At 40.1% G+C, this 18,521-nt stretch overlaps 1 protein-coding gene across 1 annotated transcript in view; it reads left to right on the forward strand.

Moving 5' to 3' along the window:
• Positions 1–203: 203 nt before the first annotated feature.
• The window catches only part of LRRFIP2 (LRR binding FLII interacting protein 2), a 57,506-nt gene continuing 39,188 nt past the window's right edge, over positions 204–18,521 (forward strand). The window contains exons 1-2 of the mRNA XM_061996888.1: positions 204–751; positions 11,759–11,863. Coding sequence (XP_061852872.1) covers positions 11,774–11,863 — 90 coding nt within the window. The 5' untranslated portion in view covers positions 204–751; positions 11,759–11,773. The remainder of the gene's footprint in view (positions 752–11,758; positions 11,864–18,521) is intronic.

The following is an 18,521-nucleotide window of genomic DNA, read 5'->3' on the forward strand; positions in this document are numbered from 1 at the left end:
GGGCTGACTGCTGCCTCGCCCTCCCTGAGCCCAAAGGGCACCTCAGGCCACAGACACCCGCCTGCCGGCCCCCCCACCCCGCCCCTCACGGGCGCCTGCCGCGACCCCACCAGCGGAGCGAAGCGGAGCACCGCCCGCCCGCGCCCTTGCGCATGCGCGCGCACCGCCCCCTCGCCCCTTCCTCCGCGGCGGGCGCCGCGCCTGCGCAGTCCAACGGGTGGCCTGTGTGAGGGGCTGGGGTTAGTGTGGGTCGCGTGCCGCTCCTACAACGGCTACTGGCCCCTTTCTCCTTCTGCAGGACGCTGGGGGCGCGTTGAAGTTAACCACAGTTTGTTACCTGGGTTCCCACTGTGGCTGTAACCGCCTGGAGTTGAAGGGGAGGAGGCAAAAGCGTGGGGCGGAGAACAGTAGGGCGGCCTGGAGCGGTGCGGCTCGTCTTTGCCTAAAGCTTCGGTTCCTACAGCCCCTCACGGGAAAAGGGTGAGGGGTGAAGAAAGGTGAAGTGAGGTGGCAGCTGCTTTGCTGGGTCTCCGGGACCGGCCTTGCCCAGCGGGCACCCGCGCTCGCCCTGGGGCGGCTTCTGTCTCTGTTCCTTGGACTCTGGGCGTGGGGAACGAGGGAAGGAAGGAGCCTGAGGCGATTCCGGGACCCACCAGCCCCTCACACCCGTGAAAGGCGGGGCAGGGGAAAGTGAAACGATTACCCCTTCCCGTATTAAGGCGTTCCAGTGGTGCAGCAGGCTGGCCCGCAGGTACGGCTCCTTGGGGCGCGGGCTAGAACAGGGTGAGGGCCGGGGGAGGGTGGAGGAGGGTGTCATGTACATACAAACCCGGACGGGGCGGGGAAGCAGAGTGGGAACCCGGTTCTTCGGGTTTAGAGAAGCGGGGAGGGCACAGCGGCCAGGCCGGGACTCACTCATCAGGTTGGTGAACAGAAAGGGAGAGGGTAACGGCGGCTGGCGGGGACGGTGGTGTGCGGCCCCCGCCTTTGTGGCCTCTGTCGGAGCCGATGCGGGCGGTCTGGGGGAAGCCGGGGCCGCCTGAGCCTTTTCTCTGGGCTGGATCGCTCAGCCGCGGCCCGCAGGCCGGCGGGAAGGGGCCGTTCATGCTTCGGTAGTGAGTGGAAGCGGCAGGATGAGGGGGAGGAAGAAAGAGAGAAAGGAAGAATGTCCTGAAATCACAGCTGTGTGTATTTCGGAGCCTTTCTCTCGCACTTCCTCGGAGCACGTTACCACCCCTTGTCTGTCCCCTGAGCAATAAGGCGGGCCCCTTCATTGGAGAGTTACGCTTGGATTCCGTCAGGCTGTCTCATGCTGGGCTGCTGTTCTTTTTTCAGTGTTAAGATGATGTTTATTTATTTATTCTTAGTACACCCTGCTGCTATAATTGCAAAGAGACTGTTAGTAATGATAAGAGAGACTGGCGCGTTGGTGAGTTTGGAAAGAGCCCAAAACCAGCTCTGGGCTCTGATCTGCTCTGTGTGTTCTAAGTGATTTTCAATTTGAATCCTAGTATGATACTTTGAAGGGCAGTGTTACGTGTTTCACTGATAATAAAAAAATATGTTGTTGCTGAATCAGTACTATATTGAGTTTCTGTGATCTACTTAGGGACTTTTTTATTTTAGAAAGACCTCTAGCCACCTTTGAGAATGAAGAAGGTTTAGTGTCATTTTTATCCCTTCAAATTGTGGATGTTTGCATCCAGCCTCTTTGAAGATGCTGGAAGTTGTTGGTTTGGTTTGGGTTATTTTGTTGTGTTGTTACAAACATCTTGAGATTAAATCAACATTTGTCTGGTGCGTTCTTTAAACATTCATTGTGTCTTGACTGTGAAATGATACAATTAAATGTACTGGGGCCCAGAAACAGTTATCATCTTAATATATATCTGCTTCCTTGGTTAATGTAATTGCTTAGTGATGATGTAAAAATGAATGAAAAGTGCTCTAGCAGTACACAATGGTTTGACGTACATGACATGCTTTTTCCATTGTTCTGGGTTACTTGGGCTAGGAGATGTTTACCTGCGAGTGTGAAGTCAGCCTTACCTGAACTGAATTCCTGCCTGTAGCTGAGAACTTATGAATAGAAGACGGTTATGTGAAATGTGCCAGGTGTAGGCTTGTTACCCTACACATTCAGCACTTTTTGGGAGTGGACTCTAAAAAGAGCTGTTTTTAAATGACTCTTCACCATCTCAAAAGATGGCACAGTACGTTAATACATGTGAACTTTAAGAAAGTGCTGTTTAAATTGGGTGCCAAGTAGTGTGCATCTGTAGAACACATTAAGGTCTACACTTTCACATAGTTGACATGTGCGTATATCTACTACCCCCCAGATATGTATCATATATAATTGAGTACATCTGGTACACAATACCATTGGAGGATTAGAAGCCCATAAGACATTTGATGCTCTATTGTTTGTTTGTAAGATCGTGATGTGAAGGTGCGTGGTGGTAATTTTGGGTCAGTACAGTCCAGTAGAGATGCCTTCTGAGGAAGTAATCCGAATTTATTATCTTGAAAATCTTGAAACCAGGTAACATGGAAGTGTATGTAATGCACAGCTTGTGTTTATGCATTACCTGTCCTTAAAAATAGTTTATGTAAACAATGCTGTCTGCTTATGAAGAGGATAAAGTTTGTGGGTTTTTTTAAATTGGACTTGCAAAGTTGGAGCTGCTCCAAGGGACTAGGGGAAGGGGCATGCCTCAAAAGGTTAGGTGGAAACAAGTGTTTCTCAGCTTGCTACTGTAGCAGAGGGCAGACTTAGCTCCTCAAAGAAACTGCAGGTAGAGAAAGCTCAAAGGGGTACCCAGGAGGACTTGTCCTGCTTTTGCTTCAGTAGCTTCTCTTCATTGTACTGTAACTGTAGCAGTAGTAGAAAAGAGTGTAGGAGTATATTAAATTGGTAATGGAAAAATATCTTGAATACTTGCAACTTGTTACTGAATGTGGGTTGTTACCATGGGACTCTCTGTTTGTTTCATTAAAAAAAATGGAGCCTCAATATAGTAGCAATGTTTTGGTTTGTTGTTGTTTTTTTTTTTCATTGAGTAATGAATCATTCCTTTGCAAAATGACATGAAAGATACTCCTTTTGAAAAAGCTGATAGTGTAAAACTGATGATTGTTCCATTTTAGAATAAACACTTTATAAAAGATTCTTGTGACTGTTTTTCTTATGATGCATTCCTGTAATTTTTCATGGTACTCATTATAGTACTGTCATTTCCTCATATTTTTAAATTGCTTTTGAGTTCCAAGTTTGTTTGTGAATGTTCAGTATTTGTGCTAGCACTGATTCTAGAAAAGTCCAACTGTTAATACACTTTGAAACACACATATGCTGTATATGGTGTCCAGAGATGCCCTGATAGGTGACCAGTAGAAGAGCTCTGCTGATGCTTCTTGTCACTGATGATAATATCCTGTCTGTGATGTTTTATTTTGTGGAGTAATGATATCTCCAAATGCAGCTGTTAGCACCTCACTGGCAGAGAATTTGCGCTTCATAAGTGCCACTGCTTGAAGTTTCATCTCTGCCTGATGTCCTGGAATTCTGATAATTTCTAAGAACTGAGGAAGGTCACTAAAGATGCCTTCATGGATCTGGAGGTGCCTGGTAGGATACTTCCTTGCTTTTAGTGTCTTTCATCACACTGAGTTTACCAGCACTAACCAGACACAATTCAACTTTATAGCTCTGTCAGCAACACTTTTGCAGATTGTGTATTGCCTTTTCGATTGGCTTAAACTGGTGATTTTTTGTTCATTTGTAGCTTTACAACACCCACAAACTGAGGGATTTCGACCCACTCTAAGGAATTGTCATTGTATTGCTAAACACCATTAATTCATAAGAAGAATTCATTTCTCAGGTTATAAAATGGCAAATAAAGTGCAAGTGTGCTGCCTTAAAGAGGGAGACTGAGCATTTGTCAGCTTGTACTGCATTAACTGCCAGCTGCCCAAGGAGTAACCTCTCCTGAAAAATCTGACAGGAGCTTGTCCACTTCGAGCAGAAACTATGTCATCGATTTCTCAAGTGAACTGTGATTAGAGATGAACTTTTTCTTTTTTTTTAAAAATGGAAACACTGTTCATGAGCTGGAATAACTTAGCCTCATCATGGTGGCAAGCACTGTAATCTTTTGGCAGACAGTAATTATATGCTTTTCTCAGTCTTTGCTTTTTCCCTTTAATGTTAGACCCTTTTACTAGTAGCTCTGTTTTGCAATAGCTGTAGTTTCAGTTAATCTTTTTCTGAACAAGGTTATGCTGAATAAAAATTCTATAAGAATCCTTAAAATATTGCCTTAATCCCCTGTTTATTTCCCTCTCTCACTCCCCACACACTCTTTTGTTGGTCATGGTCACCCAGTGACCATACAGCTCCTTTTCTTTCTCTGACCCATGGACAGACATAGTAATTCTAAAGAGCATAGTGGCATTATTTGGGGAAGGCCCTTATGTTATTCTTCCATAGTTTTAACTCAAGTAATGTATTTTTATTCTATGTCCACTTATTTCTTTGCTTTCTTCAGAGTGTGCTTTGACAAAGCACCAGAGGTTAAGCAAGTAAGATTGTGATTTTCAGTGTGAGTCTTTTCTACTCCTTCTCTGATATCAATGTTGTTGCTGCTGTTCTGCAGTAATAATGCTTCTGGGTTGCTGGTAGCTTTTTGTTGTTAGAGCTGTAGTTTCATGAGAAGATTCTTTTAAAAATTGGTTGCATTTTCCACTTTTGTTCTGAGCACTTCAACTTTTAGAACTTTGCTTTAATTGTGAATATGGTAGCTTCCATACCTTCACTCATCAGCAGTATTCATTCGTTGAAATAAAGAACAAGTGTTCAGTTAACTTAGAAAGTATATGTAGGTTTTTCATCACCATTGCATAGCACTCCTGCTTCTCAGGTCTATCTTTTTAGTTAGGCATTTGATAAAGCTTTTGCTGGTTTTAGTATGTTTCATAGCTGTATTTGTTAGGATAGTTAACATTTGTGGAACAGTCAAATTAAACTGAGTTACTGCTGTTTGTGCTTTATCAGCATCCTGTGTTTTTTTTTTTTCCTCCTGCGTCTTACATTCATCCTCCTTATGTATTGATGTGCTTCTAATGTTATTTACCCAAGTAACCTTCAATCAAATTCCTTCTTTTAGTTTTTCAGACTGTTTGATTTCAAGAAATTCCAGACTTCTTCTGTGTTCACGTTTCCCTCTCCCACTGGCTTCATTGGCTTTTTGGTCTTATGAAACCAAAGAATTTAACTGTTAATTTAAACTGTCTAAACTTCTACCTGTAACTGATCACACAGACCACTAATTCTATAAGATCCTTGGGTTTTGCTGAGAAAATGCACAGTGCATTTACAAATGCAAACAAACTCTCATTTGTTAAGAGATGGATAGAAGTCTCTAACAAACCTAGGTATTTATGTACTTTAATATTGTGATATTAAATTCAGAAGATGTTTTATAATGAAGAACTTCCCAGCAGCAAGGGCAGCTGGCTTTGTTGCAGTATTCAGTAGCACCTCCTTTATGATCGTCTTGATTCAGATGTTTTAAGGTCCATAGCAATAAAACCAGCTTTGTACATGGACAGCTAATGCCAAGAAACATTGCCTGGCTATTATGGACAAAAGGTGTAACTCCTTCCCAGGAATAAAAGAATTTACTTCTTTAAAGATACAAACTGCTGTTTTTGTGACTTCAGATTTGAAATGCAGGAGCCTCTGGTTTATATTTCAGTGTTCATTAGGAAACTGGGACTGGTTCTGACAGACAGAAGTTCTAGAGCAGAGCTGCTCTTTTCTATTGATGGATCAAATATACAGAGATTGTTTCTACCAGGTGAATTTTACATATCTTGTGGTCTTATTTGAAAGAGGAGAGTTTCAGTCTGTTTATTTATAGCCTGTTCACACTGTAGTATCTGAATGCCTTGAATGTGTGTGATGCCAAATACACTGGCATAGACCCAGGCATCAGAACAGGTGGTGGCATTGAAGGTGGTGAGTGATAGGGCCTAAAATTGTTGTGTAGCTTCTCTTTTACGTAAGACAGGTCACACTTTTTTTTTTGAAATGAACAAGAAACAAAGAAAACCTTTAGTTAGAAGGTAATAGGAAGAAGAGTGGACAGCAAAGACTTGAAAGGGATAATTTATGTATTTCTGAAGTGAAGACGAATAACAGATTTCCTTCTGGTTTATTTGGGAACTTAAGGTTTTTAGAATGAAATACTGCAGAGTATCACTTCACGAGTCATATAATGCAGCGTGTAACCCAGTTTGCAGTAAGAAATAAACATATAATAGATGGGACTCAGGAATTCGAAACTGTAATTGCAGAAGATTATAATGTTCTTTCCTATTATTACATTTTATAGTTTAGGAAAGCCAGTGTACCAAACTATTCTTTGTGTAATTGTGTTTTGTTTTGGCATTATCTTTTTTTTTGGTGAAAATTCTGATGTTAGAGCATGTATTAATTTCCTGTAATTACTAAGCTAAGGAAGAGACAGATTTAGTAAATAGATTCATGTGTGTATGAAATATTTGGCACTTTATGGTTTTCTGAGAGGTAATAAAATGATAGATTCAGTATTAGACTGAGTCTATTTGCAGTAGACCTAGATCTCTGTAGTACTGACCTGTGTAACAAGACATGAAATATTCTTACAATTAAGCAGTTCAATTAAGTTACATGGAATGGAAGAAACGGTGACAAGACCCTCGTAGGAATATTAAAAACTATTATTAAAACTTGTGTTGAGGTTTAATTTCAAAGCTGGTAGCAATAATAACTATAGAATCATAATATCTTTTGCTTTGGAAGGAGCCTCTGGAGGTCACCCATTGCCCAAGGTGTATTCAATTAGAGCACGTTTTTCAGAGCCTGTCTAGTTATGTTTTGAATACCTTTAAGGCTGGACATTTCATAGTCTCTCTAGAATCTCTGTACGATTCAACTTGGAGATGTGAGTGCTCTAGATTTCTATGTACCTGTACTGCTCTGCAGTGCTGTTGTGCACGTGCTAGTGAGTGCACCTTACAAGCTTGCATTCACACACTTAAAGTATGGGTTCTCCTCCCTTGCTGCACGCTTTACTGTTTACCTGCAAGCTGGAGTGCAGGACCTTGCATCCTCTCGGAGGGATGCTGTGTGCCTTGACCCAGACAGGTATAGAAATACAGTCAGCAAAGTGACTTCTGCCAGTGTCAAACCAGGTTTTGACTGATAATGTTTCCTCTCCAAGGTCTCTCCCACTGGTGTAGAGTTTTTTTAATATATATTTCTTTTCAGGATTACTTCTTCATTACAAATGTCTCTTTCTAATTCCCTAGTTAATGTTTAATATTACTGATGATTCTTTTGCTCTTCAACATGGTCAGTTTGGGGTAAATAACCTGTCAGATGACTTTGCATATTTGATTCACATGTGCAAGAATTCCTGTCTTCACATTTGTTATTACGCAGACAATTTTGCCAAGGGTAGGCCTTGCACACACTTCATCCCCATGTCCCCTGCTTCACAAAGCAATAGCCTTACAGTTTTCTTGGTCTTTCTTTTGTTACCAATGCTCTTAGGGTAGCCTTTCTCATTGTACTTACCAGTCTTTGTTAGTTTTCACTTTTCAGCCATGCTTTGACTTTCCTAACTCTTCCTAGTAGGGCAAGGCACTGTCTCTGTGTACCTTCTAGGTAACGTGCCCTTGCTCCTGTTTTTTGTGTTTCAGCTCAGTCAGGAGTTCTGTGCTAATCCTAGATGAGAAGTGTGGCAGATGGCTGGCAGGAATGCCACACTTGCCTTCCTCCATGGTGACTTTGGCACAATTGTGCTACAGCAAGATTGAGATGAAGTGCTTTTAAAGTATCACCATCTCATTTTTAATAAATTCACTACTCTTTATACATTAGTACTTACTGTCAGTCTGAACAGAGCTATATTAAAAATATCTGTATAACCTAGTACATTCAATTCCCCAAATCGCTGTCAACTAAGAAAATCTCACTGAATTAACGTACTGAAGTTAGTTGTCTGTTAGAAGTGGTTAGGTTTAAAGGATCCCCACAAGTGCAGTTTAAGTCTATGTGCAGTTATTCTGCAGGTTTTAGTAATGTTGTAAATATTGAGAAACACAACCCTTAACGTACAAATGAAAAGAATTCCATTTCATGCTTGGAGAACTCTTTTAGCAAATGTTTGAGTTCTGTTGCTTGCATGAACTGATGTATTTTAATAACATGATTTCTTGGGTTTTTTTTCTTTAACTAATGTAGAACCTTGTGAAAACGTTCTGTAGTGGGAGAGGGTTATTTTGTGTTGATGCAACTTCTACTTTGAGCCTTATCTGTGGGCAACAAACCGTAGCTCTGAGGTTACACCTTAGCCACAGAGATCTCCAAACTACTTTCTGCATGTATATATCTAAATTAATCTGAGCACAAAACGTAAGTTTGCTTCCTTCCTTTTTAAGACTAAAAGTACAGACTCTTACTGAGTGAACTAATAGTGATAATACTTGACCCAGGCCTTATCTCAGAGTCTCTCTTCACCCGGAGTTTGAGCTTTGCTGTTCTACATCCAAGACATATCCCAGCCTCAAATAAGTGTGAGACCAGACTCTTGTATTTCCTCCTTACAATGTGCTGCTACCCTAACACCATAACTGAAAACCAAAACAGCCACAATAAAAAAATCGAGTTATGAGGGAGTAACAAATAACTTGAACCATGGGCCACAGGCAGATGGTGAAAAAATTCCCTGACAGGTGAGTCCTGTGTGTTGGTCCAAGTGCCTGTATTTAATCCAAATTCCCTGCACTGCAAAATAATTGAGTGGCCTGCGGAGGAATGGATAGAATCCAGAGCGTTACTTCAGTGCACTTGTCCCCATCTGGAGTGTGTTCATCACTGAACGATAGAACTACATCTCCTCCAGCTTCTTCAGAGACAGTGGTTTTATTCCCCTACTACTCCTCCACAAACACCACAAAATCTCCCTGAAGTTTTTCACAGAATGGAGGTGCATATATGCATGACAGTATGTTCAGTTCTGGTCTGAGAATAGCAACTGGACATTAATAAGATTATTGCGTAATTGTTGTATCTGTTTTATACAGGAGCTGTTAAGAAGAGGAAAATCCAGTTTCAAGTTTTTGTTGTCTTTTCCATCATCAGCAAATATTCTGTTTCTGTTGTTTAAGTACATAAAGAGTAGTAAAATACATGCATAATTGAAAGCAAAATGTAAACCACTTTCTGCCCACAAGGGAAAGAAGACTAGTGATGTAAAGCTACAGAAGGGGAAGGAAGTGTAGAAGCTACATTGAAGACACGGGGGAAAAAAAAAAAAAGCTTTGATGTTACTGGGTATCTTTGAGTACCAGACAGTACCCCGATATATTTTGCCTTTGTGATTGCTATATAAAAACAATGAAAACTGCTTGCACAAAAATACTCCTGTCACATTCTTTTAATTTTTTTACCTTTGATTAAACCGTATGGAATACTTTAATGTTTACAAGCTATGAATGGTGGCTCTTGCACTAGTTCAGTTTCAAAAGGCTAAACAATACTAGTTCCCTTCGTGACTTCTTCTGTCTGCATGAAGAAAATTTGGAAGGACCTGGATGTCTAGAAGCCAATTTGAAAAAAAATTGACTTTTCATATCTGTTTTCTAGTAAGATTTTGTTGTCTCTGGCTGTATGGGCTATGTTTTAGTTTGGTGGTGCTTTTTATATTCTTGTAATTGATAACAAAGAGAGGTGTGCTGCTGGACCATGTGCTGACAAATAAAGGTCTGGCTGGGGATGTGAAGATTGGAGGCAGCCTTGGCTATAGTGACCATGAGATGGTGGAGTTCAAGAGGACACCAAGCCAGCTTGTGATCGTGGACTTCAGGCAAGCTGACTTTGGCCTCTTCAAAGACCTACTTGGAAGAATCTCGTGGGACAGGATTCTAGATGGTAGGAGTGCCCAAGAGAGCTGGTCAATCCTCAAGTGTCACTTCCTCCAAGCCCAATGTCACTGTATCCCTACAAGCAGAAAATCAGGAAAAGGAGGCAAGAGGCCTACATGGATGAAAAGTGAACTACTGGAAATATTCAAAGAGAAGAAAGAAATCTATCCAGAGTTGAAAAAGGGTGTGGTTGCATGGGAAGGTACAGGAATATCGCCGGAGTATGCAGGAACAAAACCAGGAGTGAAGGAAAACAAGAAGGGCTTTTTCAAATACATCAGCAGAAAAAAGATTAGACAGAATGTGAACCCCGTGATGAACAAGGAGGATGTCTGGGTGACAGAGGATGCAGAAAAGGTGGAGCTACTGAATACCTTCTTTGCCTCAGTCTTCACTGCCAAGGCTGACCCTCAGGAAATCCAGTCCCTGGAGGAGAGTAGAATAATCTGGGGAACAGAAGATTTTCCCTTGGTGGATGAGATTGGAGACCTGTTGGGCAAACTGGACACACATAAATCCATAGGACTCGATGGGATGTGTCCACGAGTGCTGAGGGAGCTGGCTGATGTGATTGCTAAGCCACTCTCCATCTTTTTCGAAAGATTGTGGGGGACTGGGGAAGTGCCTGAGGACTGACAGAGGGCCAATGTCACTCCAGTCTTCAAAAAAGGCAAGAAGGAACACCTGAGAAACTGCAAACCGATCAGCCTCACTTCCATCTCTGGAAAGGTGATGGAACAACTTATCCTGGATGCCATCGCAATACACATGAAGGAAAAGATGGTTATCAGGGGAAGTCAACACGGATTCACCAAGGGGAAATCCTGCTTGACCAGCCTGACAGCCTTCAACAAGAGTATAACTGGCTGGCTAGATGTGGGGAGAGCAGTGGATGTCATCTACCTTGACTTCAGCAAGGCTTTTGACACCATCTCCCGTTACATCCTCATGTGAAAGTTCAGGCAATGTGACTTGGATGAGTGGACCTGCTGTAGCAGAGGGGTTGGACTGGATGATCTTTCCAGGTCCCTTGCAACCCCTACCATTCTGTGATTCTGTGAACAGAGGTTTCTGGAAAAAGATCAAGTGGATATTTTCTGTATATTATTCTGGGTACATAGTGTTTGTTTGTTCATTTCCCAAATTAGGAGTTTTTTTAGGGGAAAGAATGTTTATCTCAAAAGGTCTTTGCTTCTACTATAGTAAAACTTGTACTTTTGAAGAAGGCTGTAATACTCATTCGGTGGCAGATGAGAGAGAACAGCTGCATTAAAATGTAAATAAACCCCATCTACCTGCTTGATGCATAGAAGAGTTTGTTTTGGAGAGTGCTCTAATGATCATGTAACTTGAATTCTGGAGCTTGTTGGTGCCTATAGATTTTCTTCATGTCCATAACATTAAATGAATACTTACTTTTAGGAGTTGTGAATACGACAGAGTACATTGGTTTCATTGTTGAGATAGAAGCAGTTAACAGTTGTGCGTAACTATGAAGCTGTAGGTGAACTGATGGGTTCTGTTCTGTAGAAAACTTCTCTGTGTGTATAGGATGCAGTGACGTTCTCTCACGGTGTGCCACAAGATGATGTGATGTTTTCCAAGAAATACAGCAACTGGATATGTATTTACCGATGGCATGTAGGCTTCTTAAGTATTATATAGCTAAAGAGTTTGAAAACGTATGTGTTAGGATGTGGATTGTTGTTTGGGTAGGGTTTGTTTTTTGTATTTCCAGATCTGAAAACTGAGCCTTTTCTTGTCTGTTTTGCAAATACAGAACTTGAGAATAAAAATGGGAACTCCTGGATCAGGACGGAAGAGAACTCCAGTGAAAGACAGATTTTCTGCAGAAGATGAAGCTCTGAGTAACATTGCCAGAGAGGTTTGTTAATTTCAAATTATCTTAAATTCAGAAATAGGGATGAAAGAAATCTCATGATCCAGAAAAAGTTTGGGTTTTTTTTTAAGCTGTGCATTAAAATGTTTAATTAGCAAAAAAAGACAACAATTAATTCAAACTTAATAATATTGGTAAAAAAAATCAACATTTACTGAAATGGTGTAACAGTTAAATTAATTGTATGGTTGGTAACTTTGTAGGATCCCACTTAGGCTTAGCAGAGGTTTTTACAGATAGCTATATATGCTTAGGTAAAGATAAATGAGAAGTCCTGTTGCTATATTAGGTCTAAAAACTGAAAGTCCACATTAACCTCATTGCAATGTGTAGGATTCCTAAGATAGTGAGTATAATATATTAATGTTGCATGAGTAATAGTTATTCTGAAAAGATATTTGGAATGGGACTTCACATTTGACATGGAGTATATTTCTGTCAAATGAGACTTAACATACCATCACTTTCTTACAAGTCACCACTTGAAAAACAAGGAGCTGGAGGTAACCAGCTAAAAATGTAATTAACAGATTGATACAAAGGGGAATTCTGTCACTCTGGATACAGGAGGGAGGCAGCTGGAATTTAGAGCCTTACAGATATCTGTTTGGATTTGAGCTTTTCTGGAAGGAAAAGCTGTGACTTCGAAACAAAAGCCTTAGTACTGTTTGCATACAAGTGGATACAGAAGTTTGAGCTACGCTATGTACAAAGCTGCTCACCCTCATTGACATGAGTGCAAAATTCAGTTTCTAATTCACCTTGTAATGTAAACTATTTCTGTATATGTAATACATGTGTATGTAAGATAAAATAGATAAATGTCAGGTCTTTGAAAACATAGCTTCTGTAGGCATTTTCCTGTTTAGTCATCATAGACTGTCAGCAAAGGAAATGCTCTGTCAACAACAAAAACATTTCCTTTAGTTGGTAACTTTCCAGAAAGCTATGCTCACACCAAATCTAATGTAAGTTCTTGCCTACCAGATATGCTCTCTTGGAGCTCTGAGTCATGTACGGTCTCACTAAGTTCCATCTTCTATTTTTGGGGAAAACAGTTAAGGAAGAAGCAGCAATCTGACTTCAGATTTTTTTTTGGGTGTTGTCTACATGATTCCAGTAACATGAGCTTGCAGTTTATCTTAGGAAAAAAGTCTTAATAGCAAGGTGTAATTAAATTACTGTGGCCCTTTATTCTGTTAACATTACAAACCCCCTCAATTAAAATTTGAGCATAAGCCTGAATTAAACAAAAATTAAGTGTGGGGTTTTTTTCTTTCCCTTAATGCTAAGTTAAACTAATACTAAGTCTCTCTTAATGCTACATTAAGTCTCACAGCAAGAGGTGTTATCTCACAGAGATAACTGAGTTGAATACATCTGTATTCAGTCTTCTGTTAGAAGTGAACTGGAAGATAACTTGCTGGAAAGCTAATAAGACATTCAATATTCTGATATTAATCTACTTCTACTGATATGCTGATCAGCATATCATTTAAGGAGTATGTGTTTCATGTTGATTTTAACTGCTCTGTGTATATTAATAGTTCTTAAAGCCTATTGGAATACAATTTTTCTGAATATTCCTTCTGGTTTTCTTATTAGAGATTTTTTTCCCCTTTCTAATATTATGATGTTTTTCACTATTTTGAGGATCACTTTTCATTATGTGTTAGGGAGAAGAGAATTCAACATATATCAGAAGAAAAATGGCTTATTACCTTTACATAGGTGTTTTTAAGGCTGTGTATAGCAACGTTACTATTTCTATATTGCTCTGCCCATATTTTACTTTTTTACTTTTAAATTTCAATTATTTATCTAATATTAGAATAGTGTGAAAACCTGTAGATCATCATGAATGTTGTATATGTTCTACTGTCAGATGGTTGATCCTTTGGCCTGTGTAGGAGAAATCTCTTGATCTGTGTAGGAGAAACTGGCCCTCAGATCCCATGTCAGGCAGCAGCTGTTGTCATTGAGTTTGTAGCTGTAATCCCCAGTATTAACTAACTTACTCTAAAGAAAACTTATTTTAAAGGAACAGAATGCATTTGTTAGGATGGAAAGCTGCCCGGCAGAGAGGGATCTGGGAGTATTGGTTGACAGCAGCTGAACATGAGCCAGCCATGTGCCCAGGTGGCCAATAAGGCCAATGGCATCCTGGCCTGTATCAGGAATAGTTTTGTCAGCAGGAGCAGGGAGGTGATCATTCCCCTGTATTCAGCTTTGGTGAGGCTGCACCTTGAATACTGTGTCCAGTTTTGGACTTCTGTCTGCAAGAAGGACATTGAGGTGCTGGAGAGGATCCAGAAGCAGGGTATCAAGCTGGTTTGGAGCATGTCTCATGAGGAATGGCTGATGAGGGATCTGAGCTATTTAGCCTGAGGAAAAGAAGGCTCAGGGGAAACCTTCTCACTCTCTACAACTACCTGAAAGGAAGCTGTAGCAAGACTGGGGTCAGTCTGTTCTCCCTAGTAACAAGCAATAGAACAAGAGGAAACAGCTTCAAGTTGTGCCAGGGGAGGTTCAGGCTGGATCTGAGGAGGAATTTGTTGACTGAAAGGATTATCAGGCATTGGAACAGCTGCCCAGGGAGGTGCTGGACTCACTGTCCCTGGAGGTGTTTAAAAGATGTTGCACTTAGGGAAATGTACTAGTGGTTGATAGGACTAGGACAAAGGCTGGACTGAATCATCTTAAAGATCTCTTCCAGCTGAAATGATTCTATGATTGTCTTACTGTTCTACCATAGCAAGGATATAACAGCATAAGCCAGTTCTTGAAACAGAAGTTCTGTCTTTAGCATCTGATTTTATTGTGCTATACATATGCCTTATCATTTGAAGCTAGGGAAAAGTTTTCAGTTACTATACTGCCAGTTCTCAGTTCATGAATATAGAGGGAGTGTACTTTGCTGTTCTGAGGCCTAATTGCAACATGGATTGCTTTATCTCTTTATTGTCAAAGGGTGTTTAGTTCCTCAACTTCCTCTTCTGAAATGACTTTTTTAGCACATGGTACTTAGAACAGTTGAATTCAGTCCCATAATGAAAATTTGTATGTCTTGTGAGGAAAATATTCCTAAAACATGTACTAGGTGTCAAGAGATGTTAAACAGAATATGCTGAAACATTAGACTGGCATTCAGGATGATCTGAATGGAAAAACTGTGTAGAAGCACTCTGACACTGAGAGCAGTTACAAAATAGCACAAGGAATAATCAGAGTTTGTAATACTAGCAAAAACTTTTTTCGTAGTGTACCACATTTCAGGATTTTTCTTCTTCCAAAAGTTCTGATTTCAGAAACCACTAATATTGTTCTTTCTCACCCCTCTGATTTGACAAAATTGAGATTTGCTTGTTTTATAGGACATTTCAAGAAATGTACATCTTTTTGGTACCAACAGATATTTGCTTTCTAGGAAATTCAATATAAAGAATTCTTTGGTAGTAGTAATCCAATAAATTAATTTCTCTTTAAGTTTTCTGCACTGGTTGAATCTCATATGTCATATTATATGAAAATACCTAATAGAAGATAAGGACACTATCATAGAATCTGAGGGACTTTGTCAAACTACTTCCTACTTGTGAATTTTCCTTCATTTATTCTGTCTTTCCTCTGCACCAGAAAACTTTATCTCTGGTTGCATCTTTTCCCCTTCACTTCATGTAGCATTAGCACTGTTAATTAGAGAGTTATTTCATATATTTTCCATGCTATGTGAGTTTGCATTGAGAAAAGCTCTTCTGCAGTGCCTCTGCCCTAGACAACACACAAGAATGCCAAAACATCAACATTGGAGTGAATTACTGCCTTATTGGCCCGTTTAGTGGATGAGGGAAAGGCTGTGGATGTGGTCTTCTTAGACTTCAGTAAGGCCTTTGACACAGTCTCCCACAGCATCCTCCTGGAGAAACTGGCTGCCCATGGCTTGGATGGACCTACTAGGAGATGGCTGGAAATTGTCTGGATGGTTGAGCCCAGAGAGTGATGGTGAATGGAGGTAAATCCAGTTGGCAACTGGTCACCAGTGGTGTTCCCCAGGGCTCAGTGCTGGGGCCTGTTTTGTGTAACATCTTCATCAATGATCTAGATGAGGGAATCAAATGCATCATCAGTTGACTGATTGTTTCAAAAGCTGTGGGAACAGGTATATTGTGTGACTGTTCCTTCAAGGGAAAAAAACCCCACAAACTTTGAATATAAATGACACAAGTACATTTAAGTGGAATTTTGACAAGTGTCTTCTGGTTATAGCAAGGCCAATTTGAAGTCTGCTAATCTCTTTAAAAAAACAAAAGCCTATCTGCTGAAAAGATGAGGAGTTCCTTTATAGCACCCTCTGGTTCCTTCTCTAGCTGTTACAACAGATTTTGAAGGTATTAGCCTTCTCACACTGACAAAGAATATAGGACAGCTTATGTGGGATACAGTTTCTTCTGTTTCATGGAAAGTTCTTTCTTTCCAACCAACAGACAGGGATTGTCTGGGGTGACTTCAGGCTCTTGTCAAGATTAGATTCTTATCTGGGACACCTTTTTGTTAGACAAGAGGTTCATATTCTCAAGGGTTATGTTCACAGTCTACCCTGGAGACAGATGATGTCTCAAGATCTGTTTTCCCTGCAGTTTTGTTGTGGAAATACTCTGCTCATGAAGTTGTTTTGTGGACAGTATCTTCAATTGCCAACTGCATCACTGCTTCCGTGTTCTTTGTAATTCATAGACAAGTCATTGTGTTCATTTTGAATATTCAGCAGTAACCTGTCATCACCAGGCATCCCTAACAAATACTTGAGACCTCTTTCTCCAAGATCAGCCTTACATGGAAGAGCAGAGATTTCATTCACTTCTGCATTCTTGCATGGACTTCAAGGTCAGATACAAGGAAACAACATGCCAGAAAGTGAGAAGAGTTGTCATCTTGCCACCCTCAACCCGATAAGCAGCAGTTTGAAGGGACAACTGAGAATTTACCTTTTATGTCCTTTCTTTCCATGCTTGCATCAGCAACCCTTGCATTCTTCGGGGCTGAATAACCCTAGACGACCAAGAAACAAAGCTTGTGGACAGTGATTGCATCACTGTTCACTTGACTTCTTCCTTGTAGCATCTTGTCTATAAATTTTTTATTTTCTTTCAGAAACTGTTCTCATGACTGTCTTCATGAGCAGGAACCTGAAAACTCTAAGGAAGAGTTTTCTCATGGGAGAGATGTTCATTTGGATTTAAAATTCACTCTGTAGTTGCTCCTACTTTGGTCAGAGTGCAGTGGTTCTGACTTTGGTAAAAAAGTTACTTAATTGTCAGGGTAGAAAAGCCAAGAGTTCAATATTTTAGAATGTTTAAAGACTGTATCATGAATTTAAAATCAGTTAATATAGCCTTTTTCATACTAAATTTTTTGAAGTTCAGTATGTTTTTTTTCATACAGTTTCAGCTTTTCTTGGGAAAAAAAGCAAATTCCCAGAGAACCTGCCCTCATACAGAGACTGTGTGTTAAAACAAATGTTTTTTTGAATTTTTTTAACAAGAGATCACTTAAATATTTAGGTCAACTATTTCTACTTCAGTGTTAATTGAGAAGTTTGCTGTTGTTAATAGCAGTTAAGGGTCTTTAATAAGAGATAAGGTATTCTAGAGATTTTCTCATCTATATGTGGACATATGTAATAATTTGGGAAAGAATAAAACATTGGAAGTAAAGAATCTTAAGCCTTGAAATCTTAAGCTTTACACAACTTCCTTTTTTATAGTCTTTGCTTTGTAGGCAACTGAAGAAAGAGTAGGCACATCAGAAAGAAGTAGAGCTCATACCCAAAGAAATACTGATATGACACTTGGTTTAAAATCATGTATTTATCCTTAGGGTAGAGTAAAAGACAAGGAGTGTGCTAGTAGACATAAAAAACTTAGAGATTGATTTATTAGTTAATTCTTTATTATTTAATCATTTTTATTCCTATTCAAACAAAATCTTGAGGGTCTCTTCCTTGTGTGTCTTTCTACCCAATCTCTTTTGTTACAAAGATCTTCTCTGTAATCCTCCATTTCCTTTCTTGATCACTTCTCTAAATAAATTCCATACAGAACTTTTGTGTCTGTACTTAATGGCTATAGTTTGCCCTCCAATATGTAACAAAGTAATTTCCTTCTGGTTTTGTGGTGGTTTTGCCCTCACTGGGTGCCAGGTGTACACCAAGCCGTAATATCACTCCTCCCTTCTAAACTGGACATAGGAGAGAGAGAAATATGACAACAGATTTGTGAGTTGAGATAAGGACAGAGAGATTGCTCAGCAATTAGTGTCATGGGCAAAACAGACTCAACTTGGGGAGAAAACTGTTAGATTTATTAACTAACCATCAGGGAGATGAAAAATAAAACCAAATCTGAAAACACCTCCCCCTACCCCTCCTTCCTCTCAGGACTCTCCTTCCTTCTCTCCAGTTCAGCTATCACATTTCTTTTTGGTGATTGGAAGTTATCTTTAGGAACCATTAAAATCAAGTGTCAGATTTGCTAGATCAGTCCACATTTTTATTTTTTCTTTGGCAAAACAGGAAATTGGTAGGTTATATCACATTTTAGCAAACTGAACCTCAGCTAGATGATGTTGTAATCTATAATAAAGA

The sequence above is a fragment of the Colius striatus genome, chromosome 5 (genome assembly GCF_028858725.1).
Source record: "Colius striatus isolate bColStr4 chromosome 5, bColStr4.1.hap1, whole genome shotgun sequence".
Lineage (NCBI taxonomy): Eukaryota > Metazoa > Chordata > Aves > Coliiformes > Coliidae > Colius > Colius striatus.